Source organism: Colletes latitarsis, chromosome 14 (genome assembly GCF_051014445.1).
Source record: "Colletes latitarsis isolate SP2378_abdomen chromosome 14, iyColLati1, whole genome shotgun sequence".
NCBI classification, from domain to species: Eukaryota; Metazoa; Arthropoda; class Insecta; order Hymenoptera; family Colletidae; genus Colletes; species Colletes latitarsis.
This window is the reverse complement of record NC_135147.1, coordinates 17,358,507-17,371,839: the sequence shown is the minus strand read 5'-3', so window position 1 is coordinate 17,371,839 and position 13,333 is coordinate 17,358,507. Positions and strand designations below refer to the sequence as shown.

The 13,333-nt window shown below is 32.7% G+C and overlaps 2 protein-coding genes across 3 annotated transcripts; both read left to right on the top strand.

Moving 5' to 3' along the window:
• The first annotated feature begins 5,268 nt into the window (after positions 1–5,268).
• Uxt (Uxt prefoldin-like subunit) lies at positions 5,269–6,293 on the top strand. 2 transcript variants are annotated; one of them, XM_076781464.1, is made up of 2 exons: positions 5,269–5,546; positions 5,696–6,293. In XM_076781464.1, exon 2 carries the CDS (start codon positions 5,707–5,709, stop codon positions 6,139–6,141), a length of 435 nt encoding a protein of 144 aa, XP_076637579.1. In that variant the 5' UTR covers positions 5,269–5,546; positions 5,696–5,706; the 3' UTR covers positions 6,142–6,293. The 2 variants fall into 2 exon arrangements, with proteins under 2 accessions (XP_076637579.1, XP_076637578.1); XM_076781463.1 differs by having other exon boundaries at positions 5,676–6,293.
• Positions 6,294–6,502: 209 nt separating this feature from the next.
• On the top strand, positions 6,503–12,783 carry LOC143350134 (cysteine sulfinic acid decarboxylase). Its single transcript, XM_076781996.1, has 6 exons — positions 6,503–6,842; positions 9,079–9,325; positions 9,782–9,989; positions 10,106–10,482; positions 11,537–11,728; positions 12,461–12,783. Exons 1-6 carry the CDS (start codon positions 6,571–6,573, stop codon positions 12,632–12,634), a joined length of 1,470 nt encoding a protein of 489 aa, XP_076638111.1. The 5' UTR covers positions 6,503–6,570; the 3' UTR covers positions 12,635–12,783.
• The last annotated feature ends 550 nt before the right edge of the window (positions 12,784–13,333 follow it).

Here is a 13,333-nt window from a genome sequence, read left to right as displayed (position 1 = left end):
ATTTTGCAAAAGTAACAGTTAATAAATATTCACGATAAATGGAAACGTTTACAATGCACCGTTAGTCGGACGAGAATTTATTGAAATTGCAAACTCTCATAGAATTCGAATAAAAATTTGCGACATCATAAAATTGTTCATGTTAAAAATTATTACATGTTTAAAGGTTTAGAAATCTACTGAATCTATTAATTGTGACCATCTTAAAAAAAATCAAAGTTCACTATTTACGTGCGAACAAAATATATGATTTGAGGAAAATAATTCATTTTGACGTTCCTGGTGGGAATCCCCTTTAATTATATAGCTTAAATAACGTGTCATTTACCGTATCGTCAGCGCAAAATTTCCTGAAACGTCAGGAATTAAGACTGCTCGATGGGCGTAAAGAGAGTAGTCGTTCCTGTGTTATTTTCCAAGTCTGTCTTTAACGTTTCGAGAATCTAATGGACGACGTTTCTAAAAATTTTTGGGTCGAAGGAAAATTACATCGCTCCTGGATACAAAATGTATACATGCCGCAACACGATCGAGACCAGGTACAAGGCATGCATAGTAACCAAAGTCGTCGATGGGCGTGAATGGTTTAATTCGAGCCAGAGGCAAACGAGCGTCGGCTACCAGGTCTGGGGCTAGCACGCAATCGTGTTGGTGAAATTTTACGAGAAACGGTTCTCGTTCCCATCGATAGGGAAGGGTAAGTGTCGCGAGAGTATTCTTTGAGACCCGTGGGGCGAGTTAATACGCACCTTAGAAACGAAGAGGCGATCAGCTGCAACCCACAGGCTGCAGTTTCTGCAAGTTGCTGGCCACAAACCGGTATTACCCGAAATTACTGGATTTAGGCAACTGGCGAGGCGGTCTTCTACACACGGATTTTCCTAAACATTGGAAACACATCCTTGATCGAGGATTTCAATAACACGCGAACGTTTATTAGTTATAGTTTCAGGAACTGACCGGATATTTCATCGAATTTTTTTTACTTTCAATAGCGCAGTAGAACTAATCATACATTGCACTGAAACAGATAAGTTTATGCAAATGTATATGTTTTTTGAAGATAGATAAAGAGTGAAACTTAAATAGAAGTTTTTTTAAATAGAGGTCTTTAAAAATATATTCTTTATTTTGTATATGGCATATGTTTTGCATATTTTTTGTAAAAACATATTTCATATATGTTTGTTGCATTTCTTTTCATAAAATTAATGCTTATATGTTTACTAATTCAACGTTTGTGTACGATAGTCGAGGCAGAAATGACAACATAACTATACATCTCGTGTTTGCCTATAGTGCATCATTCTTGGTAACAGTTCATGTATGCTACGAATGGTATTAATCAATAATTCTCTAGTATTCTTGGCAGATAGGTTCTACGGAAACGAATTTTGTGAGATCAGATTGTTAAAGAACTTAAAACAATTAAAGCATGCTACTTCAGCAAATTCAAATATGCCACAATCGCATCTTGTAACGTTGAGCGTTCATTCTCAGCTTATAAATTGACTTTAAACGATAAACGTCATCAACTAACTCTTGACAGTATTAAAAAAATACTCCTAATATATTGTAATTTAAATTATAATTAATTATTATTATGTGCAAGTAATAAAATTTTGAATGTATTTTGCATATTCCTGTATATTTTGGCATATTATTAATATATATTTGACATATGTCACTTAAATATTTTGACATATTTTATTAACATAAATATCCGCAGTCTAGTAATAACCAATTCTAATACAAAGAACTAGAATCGTTGCTCAAACGACCTTCGCACCTGACTAATATAATTCACTTGTGCTTTAGAAATATTTATTTGTAAATATTGACTTGTTGATTTCGACAATTATTATTTTTAACAATAAAATACATTAATTAGAAAAGTTATACTGATTGTCATATTGCAAATTATTTACGTATTTTGTGTAACAGTCTTACCAGACAATGACTATATAATTATGTTTTTTGAATTTCTTAGAGTCTAGAAATGTATTTAAAAATTGTACATTGGAAAATTTTACATTGTGTTTACTAATTGTAAGTACATTTTCATACATACAAGTTTAGGTTGATACATTTCTACTTAATAAGATTTATTTATCTATGGTTCTCATAAGCCATATTGTTGCTAATTATTAATTTATGGATACCAAACAATAATTTAATTCTGATTTCGTGAGTCTTTCATTTCAATAATTAAATGAAAGCGAAATTTGAAAATGATTATCTGTACTGTATTGATACATATTTGACATATATCAATTACATATTTTTACGTATTTTATTGACATAAACATCCGTAGTCTAAGTATAACACTTGATACCTACTCTAAATCTATCTCAAATCATTTTGAGATAAAGAATCGAGCATCAGTTTTTGTTTGAGCAAATTTTTAAAATTTTATTCTTAAATCGTTCTTCAATATTACATTGATGATTCGAGCGTTGTTTACAACTTGTAAAACTGAGCGAATTTTATTTGAAATTAAAAGAAGAAATAACAGTTCAGTCTTTGTTTTCAGTAACGTTTATAGAATGAAATAAAATATGTATTCGAAATGACAAGAATTTTAAATAATGAAATGGTACTTTATCAAATTGTGAAATGTTTGTGAAAAAACAGACGTTTCTATGAACGACTTCCATTTTTTAAATTGATTTTGAATTATAAATAGGATTAAACGTTCCTGCAATATTTGTTTCTTCAAGCACTTTCCGTAAACAGCGGTTATTGTTCCATTGAAATATGATTCTTCGGAGATTGTTCAAAAAAATTTACCGACGGCAAGTACCTTATTATTAGTCATTCGTCTTATTTTCCACGCATCTTTAGCCGACCCATCTTGTGGAAGATTCGAGTTTCCTTTGTCGGACATTTCACTGCGTACGACGAATCGAAAACCATGATTTGCAATAATGGAATCTACAGATTGCAGCAATTTGAATACTAGATTGTCACCAGAAGGTCGACGCAAGCATTCACAAAAGTAAAAAATGTTTGTCGTTATCGATAAGTGCCTCTACAGAGTAATTTTGTGTTCCCAAAATGGTGCAACAAATAAAAAGATATGAATTCTACGCTACAGACAGTTGAAAAGCTTTTTTCTTTTGCAATCAGAGACATCGATTTTTAAATAGACATAGTTTAATGTTTCTTTGTTCGACTTTTATGGCACGTTATTCAAATATCAGACGTCTTTACATTCTTTCACTGACAGTGTTCCAACACGATTACGCGAACATTAATGCATTATTTACTCGATGAGGCAATATGTCATGCAACGAAATCTTCGTCGAATACGTTTTATTACGCAGTCGCGTAAACCGTTTTTCCATTCAAAGATAGTAGGAAAAGACGACTCGTTTGGTTTAACTTTGCATGAAAAGAGAAATTGCAGTCGTAACTTCAGTGAACTGCAATAATTGCATGTTATACACATGGCATGAACACTATGTATACCGAATATACAGGGTGCTCTAACAGAAACAGTCGATCAATTTGTTGATTTTCAATATCGTGCTGGGGTAAATACTAAATAATTGTTTAGCAAAGAACTTCATGTCGAGGATAAAAAATAGTTAATATTCATAAATCACTTTTCTCGAAGCAACATACTATTGCATAAAATTATTGTGGTTTGCTTTAATTTCCATTATTATCGTGTGTTACGAAATACGTATAGTTATATATATCATACACATATAGATATATTCTAAATTGTTCGATCCTTTTCTCAGATCACTTTATCTGGATAAAAGTTTGATCGACATTTCTGGACGGTTCAATTTAATTGCCCGTTTAATTTCCGCAATAAAGACGCCACGCTGCAATTATTATCCAGAAGCAACCAATTTCGTTTCGTTTTGTACGCATCGGTTTTCTCCTTACCGCTGACTAAACTATACCTGGTACGTCGATACAGGATCGCGGGCATCGTGAATCAAATATGGAAATGAATACTTTTTTGCCGCGGCTATGGGCATTTTTAAAATTGTTAGTTCCATATTTATCTGCGCGTGACTGAATTATTATACGCTTAGGTGGGCAAAGGTAAGCCCGAGCATCGTGCGGTCCCTCGCTATTACATAAATTTCCATCGTGCGCTGTCGCGCGGCGACACTACGTTGCCGTGCGCTCGCAAATTACCGAATTATCGTACTAATTAACAGAATAGTGACGTAGTAATGGCTGATCGTCTTTGGAGGCCATGCCCATTATTAGACGTGTCTCGGTTGATTCATAAATTTTAATGCAACTCGGTTATGGTATGTGCGCCTGTACCCGTATCAGTTTTAATCTGGAAATAGTATTTTAATTTATGGCAAGACGATACGCGCCGAGGGTCTTCCCGCAACCCCGCCTCCTTTTCGTGCGATTCGAAGAAAGTGTACTACATTGACGTTATTATTCCATCCAGACGGTCTGCATAATAGTGCATCATTACCGACACATTCATTAAATTCGTTCAATTATTACCTTGGTAGAACAACTGGAGCAGTTTCTCCTGAATGTTAGTGTTTCTTTTTTTAAAAAAATTTAGCGTCGCAACAATTACACCTATATGGCTATTAGCGACGATTGTTCTCTATTTCGAAGCAACATGAATTTAATATTAGAGGCATTGCATCTTTCTAAACCAATAGTAATTGACAAATTTTGTTACTATTGTTGAAATTCCCTCTTGTTCCAATATGTTTTATGTATTAAGTTGGTAACACTGTACTTTCAAGTGAAAAATGATTTGTTCCCAGAATGCCTAGTATTTGGTCTGTACTATTATTTATTATATAATAGATTCATGAACTCCTTTCTCAAAATGACGTTTTAAAATATTAGTTAAATCAACGCTCTTTAAATCAGATAGAAAATAATTGAGATCTCCTGTAATATTTTTGGGTACTCGCAGATTTCGTTATATAATGAAACTGATACAGAGTTTTGAATTTCAATTACGTCTGAGTAGCACTTCACATTTTAAAGTACTGAAAGCGTTATATTAATATTTTTAAATGTAACGTATGTAACCAAATGAAATATTTAATAATTCCCTATACAAATCTATGATTTCTTGGGGTTTGTGGACCAGGTTAAGAACTACTGTAATAGACATTTACAATTATCAACAAATAGTAACGAAAAGATTCTAAGCTTTGCGATAATACTGTTTTGAATTACGATCACAAAAGATCTGTAGTACCGATGGAGCTTTGAATTCCCTGGATCTCCCGCTAGAAGAACATGTGGCGTTCTCGATCACGTTACTTGACGTGTTATTGTAACACTGTGCTTTATTTACTTGAATATATGCATACAATTTTGTGTATATCAAGAATGATTAAAATTAAATATCATAACGTGTATCAGATTTACGTGATTCCATAGAACGTTAAAGTAAAAGTTGTTGGGTTATGTTTATGAATACGTTTACGTTAACCTCAAAAGTAATAAAAGTTTTGTTTTTAAATTCGATTTCTGAATCGTAAACAGTACGTAGTGTTCTCGACAAAATTTTGTACACTCTAGTTCATCTTTGGTAAGTGAATGTAATACTATAATACATTTATATGCATGATAGTACACTGTAGAGTAAATCTAACCTATACCGTATACGCTTTCTTCGTTTGCTCTGCGTACTTTGATGACACACTAAACGAATTTCCAGCACTTTTCTATGTTGTAGAGGCCGTTCGATTATGAATCCTGATATTCAACAAAAGATTTCACAATTCGAATCATTTGTTAATGATGTATTGAAAGAAGATCTAGCTAAACTCGAGAAGAAGCTCGACGATAAGAACGCAGATGTTGCTGAATTTTTGCAGTTAAAATCCATAATCACTACTCTTCAAAGTAATAACTTGGATAAAAATGGTTTCAAAACGCAAGTAGATATTGGACAGAGTTTCTTTATCGAAGCACATGTTCCTGATGCATCCACGATTCTGTTAGATGTTGGCTTAGGACACTATGTGGAATTTTCTCTGAACGATGCTTTAACGATCATTAATGTGCGAATTAAATTGCTAGAACAGCAGATTGCACATTTCCGCAAGGAGGTAGCTAAGACGAATGCTCACATTAAACTAATTCTCCTTGGTATTAATGAACTACAAGGTTTCGAAGACTAAGTCGATGATAATATTACTATATGTGTAAAGTGTTTCGTAGGAGACAATGTCTATTGTTTTATATAAGTTTGTAATTTCACTTGTGTATATAGGTTCGAGCCAAATGTCTCTGTACATATGAAAACATTGTGAATAAACGTTGTTTGCATGTCCTTAAATTTTTGCTCTTTTACTGTTTTCTCCTTTGTGGCTGCTTTGCATAATTTACCTGATAATCTAATTTAATGCAAACCCCTGTCTGCGCTCCATTAATTTACTACTGCGAACGGTGCGCTTTTGTTTCCTCGTTAAGCGCAATTGCCTGAATTTACAAGGACCTTGTACTTTGCTTATATACGATAGAGGTCAATCGCAATCGGATCAGTACGTTCTTCGCTACAAGCTGTTTTCTTATATTCGCGGCGCTTTCTGGCGCGAAGCGTTCCTTTAATGTCGGATTGGCGCAGCACACCATGCGTGGAAAGACACAAACAGTTTCTGGAGAAGCTTGTCGCGGCCTTGATCGATTACACCTTCCAAAGTGTGTCACGTGAGAACCCCGTATTGAGATGGAGGGAACCAGGTCATTTGCGGAACATCATAAATTTCGATTTGGAAGACGAGCCACGAAGTCAGGATAGTCTGTTGGAAGTCGCGATTAAAATTTTCAAATACAGCGTTAAAACGGGTCATCCTCACTTCATGAATCAGTTGTTCTCTGGGTGAGACAATCAATGCATGAGTTTCGTTTGGGAACAATTACAAGCTTCGCATGCCTTCTTTTTACGAATTTCAGAGTGTATAAACGTGTGTATGATTTGGCGAAACTTCGAATCTGTTAGAAATTTTAAGAGTATGGACAAGATTAATTTTTTTCGATCCTCGAGTAGGTACACGGAGGTCTGTTAGATTCTCAAATTGTTTTGCTTTTAATAATAAAATTCAAATTAAATCGTTTTTTTTTAGTGTGAAATATGTTACAATTTATTTGAATATTGTGTGATTTTTACAATCTTGAGATTTGAATAAAATTCACTGTAATTTTTTTGTAATCGATTTTATAATATATTGTGAATAAAAACATTATATTCAATAATAATTTACACAATTTCTCTAGTCTGGAATATTTTCAGATTTTAATTAATAAAATGAATTCTATTCGATTTATCATTAAAGGAAATATTCGTGGAAGCTTACAATACTGTTGTTTTTTATTTCACATTATATAATGCAAAAGAGTTTCGATACCAGTACCATAACATTTGTAGAACACGCCTTAATTCAGAAAAGAAAAATGTTTTTTCATGGAAGAACTACTTTTTCCAGCTTAATAAATTATTTTTAAATACATCACGTAGGAAATAAATATCAATTTTAAAAAATAAACAATTTGGTATTTAATCGGTTAATTTATGATACAAAGTATCCAACCCAGCCTTAGTGTTGGGCTCAAACCGGATCGAATGAACATTATTCGAATCCAGACGGTCTTGAAAGTCTCGGTCGATTTTGAAACTTTTGATCGATCTTGCAGTCTTGATAGGCCTTGAAGTCTTGATTGGTAATGGGAGCCTTCGTCGGTCTTAAATTCTTTATGAGTTTTGGAACTTTTAATTCAGTTTCATTTATAGATTCAAGAAGCTTTTTTTTGTTTTTAAAAATATGTATAATGTACTTTAATCATTTGTGTATAAACAAATTTACAAACATAAGTTAATACTGTACAGATTTGTAAATAGAGATTTATTATGTTTAAGCTACATAATTATAAATATAAGAATTTATTAAATATTTTGCATGTTGCCATATTTTTGAAAACACAAAAGATCAATGGATCTATGAATGCATTTACTCATACAAAATGTTTCAGACTTATTAGAAGTTTCGAAATCTATAAAAAAGTCCAATCGAGACTTCAAAACGAAAACGATTCGAATTTTCACAGTCTTTAAAGTTTCGAATCTTTTGCAAGACCCAGATTCGAACGTCTATCGTTAAATGTGCATTGTTATCTAAAACTAATTGATTTTTTGTTGAGCCAGTTAACGTACGTATCTATTTGCATACAAATTTTTATTTTATATCTAAAAATATTTGAAGATAGTGATTTTCTTATAAGTACTGAATTTTTTGTATCGTTTAAAATGTTTCGAAAGAATGAAACTGATGATAATTCAATGGCATTGGCTTAAAGTAAACTGCTGAATGGTTATTTATTACTCAAACCGAATTACGCATCCTCCGTCAAGCACCTCTTTCGTCAAGAAGTGCAGCCATTTTGTCTTTAAATGTAGTGTTTAACTTGTGCAAATGTTGACAATACCTTTCAGAGTTAATGGTTTTACCTTATTTTAAAAGTTCATAATGAACTAGACGTTCTGTGTTTAATCATACCCAGTACGTAACTTCCTTTCTCGGTTTGCAACATACTTTTTTCCTTAATATAGTTACGTACTCTTCATTTTTTGTCTGTAATAAACAATTACTAAAACACAGCTTAACATTATAACGAATTCTTATTTGATCGAATTAGTATGTCTCCAATTCGTATGGAACCTAAATGTTTCATTTTAACTGATTCGTTGGTAAAGTTCGAACGTTTAGCAGATGCAATGTGTTTGGTAGGCGCGTTTAGTAAACATATTCACCGAACGTCCATAAGCTTTTAACGCACATATGCAGTGTTTCATTGAACGTCTCTAGCTATCTATAATAGTGAAATGATTGAAAAGTTCATTTGAAAAATTAATTCAGAAAATATACAAAAGTTTGAATTCAGAAAAACGGCCGCCATTTTGAGTACAATGACTTATAAATTAAAAACTAAGTATCTAAAATTAACAGTTTCTGACTACGTTTGTTATGACTTTCTCGTTTGTTTTATAGAGTACACTTAAACACCTTTTTGCACGTATAGTTTATTTACACTTTGTACACGAATAGATTTATTTGATGTAGGTTGGATCCTTACGGTTTGGCCGGACAATGGCTTACCGACGCATTAAACTCTTCGGTGTATACATACGAAGTGGCACCGGTCTTAACACTGATGGAAAAAAGTTTGATTACAAAATTACTGAGTATGTTTTATAAAGAAGAAACTGGTATTACGACCGGAGATGGCCTTTTTTGTCCAGGTGGTTCCTTTTCCAATGGCATTGCCATTAATCTGGCCCGGTTTTGGTTCAAGAAGAAAAGTCAAAGTGTGAGTACTTAAAAAAGGAATACTTTCGATATGAAGTTGATTGACCAGAAAGGAATTGAAATCAGTCGAAATCTTTTTTCAAAATATATAATTTCATTTTATAGCTCTGCAATATTATACTAATCGAAAGTATGGATTAATCAATTTTTAATATATAAAAATTCATGTTTTACAATTTTAGTTTTTAATAACTTCAAATTTCTTAATTTCATGATATACATGTTTCATTTTATAAATTGTGACTTTCACGAAGCAAGTCGTTTTATGAATTCAGTTGCACATATTTTTGATTTTTCTTTTTCACGTATTAAATTTGAAAAAAAATAGTAATTAAAGTATATTTCTCTACAATATTAAAATAGCACTTCCACTATTGTATACGTATTTAATTTATAGTTTGGAGAACAAAAATTATATGATATAGCGATTTCTACCTATTGAATGTTTTTATTTCAGAATAAAAGTGTACCATCGTCGAATTTAATAGTTTTTGCATCAGAAGATGCGCATTATTCGGTTTCAAAATGGGGGAACGTTTGCGATGTGGAAGTTATTCTCATAAAGAGCGACGAGCAAGGTAGAATGGATGTTAACGATTTAAGAGCTAACGTAATTGAAGAACAAAAAAAAGGGAATTACCCGATTTCTGTCAGTGCTACTGCAGGTACGTTAATAATTACGATATAAAATATTCACGTGCAAAAATGTGGAAAATTATGTTGCACGTATATACTATATCTTAACGATTACGTATTGCTAACAAATTACGTTCATTTTCAGGAACGACCGTGTTGGGTGCCTTTGATCCGCTAATTGAAATTGCCGACATTTGTCAAGAATTCGATATGTGGCTACATGTAGATGCAGCCTGGGGAGGTGGTTTGATATTCAGCAAAAGGCACAATTCCCTTTTGCGGGGTATACAAAGGGCAGATTCCATTCTGTTTAATCCCCACAAATTACTAGCTGTCCCTCAGCAATGTTCATTGCTTCTGACTAAACATCAGAATATTTTTAAAGAAGCACACTCCAAGCAAGCTTCCTACCTCTTTCAAAAAGACAAATTCTACTCCACAGATTTAGATGTTGGAGATAAGTACTTGCAGTGTGGTCGCAGACCAGATGTGTTGAAGTTTTGGTTTATGTGGAAGGCTAAGGTAACTTTATATAAAAATGAAATATTTAATGCTATCTGCCATTTGTTTGTTGACAATTGCTTAGCTTATTCCCTGCATGAAATACTGTCTATGTAAAAATTCTCATTCCTTGAGTATCGTGCAGTGTGTGGCATGACATGCCCCGAACATAAGATAAGACCTATCCGCATGCTATGGAGGTGCCTCTGTTCCCCTTATTAATCTTTAAGTGTTAACCACTTATGCAAATCTGTAGAAAACTAGCTTTGGTAGCACTTTTTCCCCTGACCTTCCTTCAAATGTGCATCTTGTACTTTGAGGTTTAAGCTGCAGTTGCAGTGTACTCCGTAGAAGTTAAGGGTCTGTATGCTATGTTTCAAGTGTTTGCCAGTATACTTATGCATATATTAACTTCCCCTGATACGAATAAAGAATGTTCATACTGCACCTATTCGTTGGATTTTCAAGATCATAAAAGAAGCTCCTGAAATTCTCAAGGAGGTCTGTTGATAGCAGTGCATTTAGACCAGGAACTTTCAGAGTTCCTGTCTGTTACTCAAGCATCATCAGACTATTATTTTCAATGTTTTGTTTCAAATCATATTTTCTTATTGTTTATAACATAAAGACGTTCACAAGAATATTATTTCCATACATGTCAAAATTCAGGAGCTACTACTTTAGTCAATCCTTCATAATTTAACAAGATATTAAGACAGTCGTAAGATAAGATTAAGAGAGTATATTAAGGTGTTAAATGTGTTACAATTAAATATATAAACATTCGAAATTTGTTAATAACATACAAATATTATCAGTAATAATGCACATTTTTTATGAAGTAATAGTTCACAAAGTTCTCATAAGATGTCATTTTAGTATAATGCATTATGTAAAATGAAGCATATGTTACTAACTCTTATTGTTTAATTATAAGCAATCTGCAGTAATGCATTGGCTGCTTTATTATTTGAATCACTTCGTGTATAGATAAAAATGATTTTTACGAGTATTTATTTGTTTGGTTGGTAAGTAAGTTCTGTTTAAGTCTGTTGTCCATGTTATTTTGTTTTAGGGTGCTTCAGGTTTTGAAAAACACGTCGATCATTTAATGACTCTTTCGGCTCTCTTCAAGGAAGAAGTTGAAAATAGAGATGGCTTTGAATTAGTGATAGATCCGTGTTTTATAAATGTGTGCTTTTGGTTCATACCGCCATCTTTGAGAAATCAACATTCAACGTATAATTACAAGGAACGATTAAACGACGTAAGTAAAATAAAGTTTTTGAATTACAGTTACAGTTTGATGTGACAATATTAAAATGACACATTTCTCACTGTGATAAAAAGAACATAACATTTAATCGTAAAATATTCAAGTGGTACGTTTTATTCATTGTATTGAGCATGGAAAAAAATGTTCGGTATCAGACAAAATAACGAGTGTTATTTCAAATTATTATGTAGAATATTAAATGAAACCAAATTATGGTATCAACAGTGAATAATCGCAATACGAATTATCAAATTTTAATAAAGGATGTACAAGTATAGGTCTAAAATACATACTAAATAGGTGATTTTTCTTTGATGGTATTGAAAAAACATTTTTTGTTGATAGATTCTTTAGATAGGTGTTTCAGAATAAATATGGAATTTAAAACACGATGATATGGAAAATAAATTTTGAAAACCGATAAATTCTTGACATTTTTTATTTTTTTTTACAAAGTTATCATACCGACAATAGATATAATAGAAAACTGTATTATCGTTTACAGATATTTTAATCTTGTTATCAACTGTAGGTATTAAACTCGATCGTTTAAGTGAATTTCGCTCTTACTAGCAATCGATAAAAAAGTTTATTTTTGTAAAATTGATAACAAAGTGTTTATATTATAGAAACATTCATATTTCAGAGCAAATATAAGTTCAACGTATTAAATTTGCATAAAATCAAACAACAAATATTTAAAAAAAATTGTTTTCCAATCAGGTCGCGCCGAAGTTGAAAGAGAAGATGACCAAAAGAGGCAGTTTAATGATCAATTATCAACCACTTCGTGAAAAACCAAACTTTTTCCGTTTCGTGATACAAAATTCAGGAGTAGATACCCAGGATATTTATTATGTTTTTGACGAGTTGGAAAACCTCGGAGAGTCCATTTGAATTTATACATGGCGTACGAATGTTATTGCATATACACAGTTCTGTGTTAAAAATAAGACAATTATATATTATGTATGTGTATAAATCACGTTACAATAAAAAAGAAGAAAAAAATACAAAGGAATATTAAAACTCGAATATTAATAAAACGAGGTTTTGTTTTCGTTTGGTTATTTTCCATTAACTTTGTTTACGTACGTTGCAACGCTGTGTTAATAAAGAATAATATACGTTTCGATTAAAAGCTTTTCGCTGCGTTGGGTAAAAATGTCGGTTTTATCCGGTTATCCACGAACGAAGTAACAAATTCTAGCCACGACAATCAATTCCGCCGTTAACTAGGCGAAACCTAGCAGTCAGTTGATCTGATTAGGCGAGGGACCGCCACTAAATTTCTGATGCCAAGGTACGAAGTCAATTCGTGACTGCCTTCGTCGCAGAGCCCGCGGCGTTGCAACGTATCCGCCGACTAATCCTGATACAAGTGACAGCATATAGAGAAGCCCTATGTACATTTATAGAACTGCGTTGGTACTATGTAGAACATAATGATTTGCAACCATGGCTGTAGCTCATTCTATCGAAACGGGTGCCTTTCGGTGTTGTTTTCGAACAAATCTTTCCATAACAAAGAATCCATTGCGATTTAATATCCGATTGTTTTCCACCGATCGTAGCACATTTTCCACACAATAATTA

What these genes read in the sequence shown, in the direction of transcription:
- Uxt (XM_076781464.1), top strand. Translation starts at nt 5,707, where the DNA reads ATGAATCCTGATATTCAACAAAAGATTTCACAATTCGAATCATTTGTT.
- LOC143350134 (XM_076781996.1), top strand. Translation starts at nt 6,571, where the DNA reads ATGTCGGATTGGCGCAGCACACCATGCGTGGAAAGACACAAACAGTTT. An exon ending in ATGAATCAGTTGTTCTCTGG is followed by an intron (nt 6,843 to 9,078) that starts GTGAGACAATCA and finishes TATTTGATGTAG; the next exon opens with GTTGGATCCTTACGGTTTGG. An exon ending in ACAAGGAACGATTAAACGAC is followed by an intron (nt 11,729 to 12,460) that starts GTAAGTAAAATA and finishes TTTTCCAATCAG; the next exon opens with GTCGCGCCGAAGTTGAAAGA.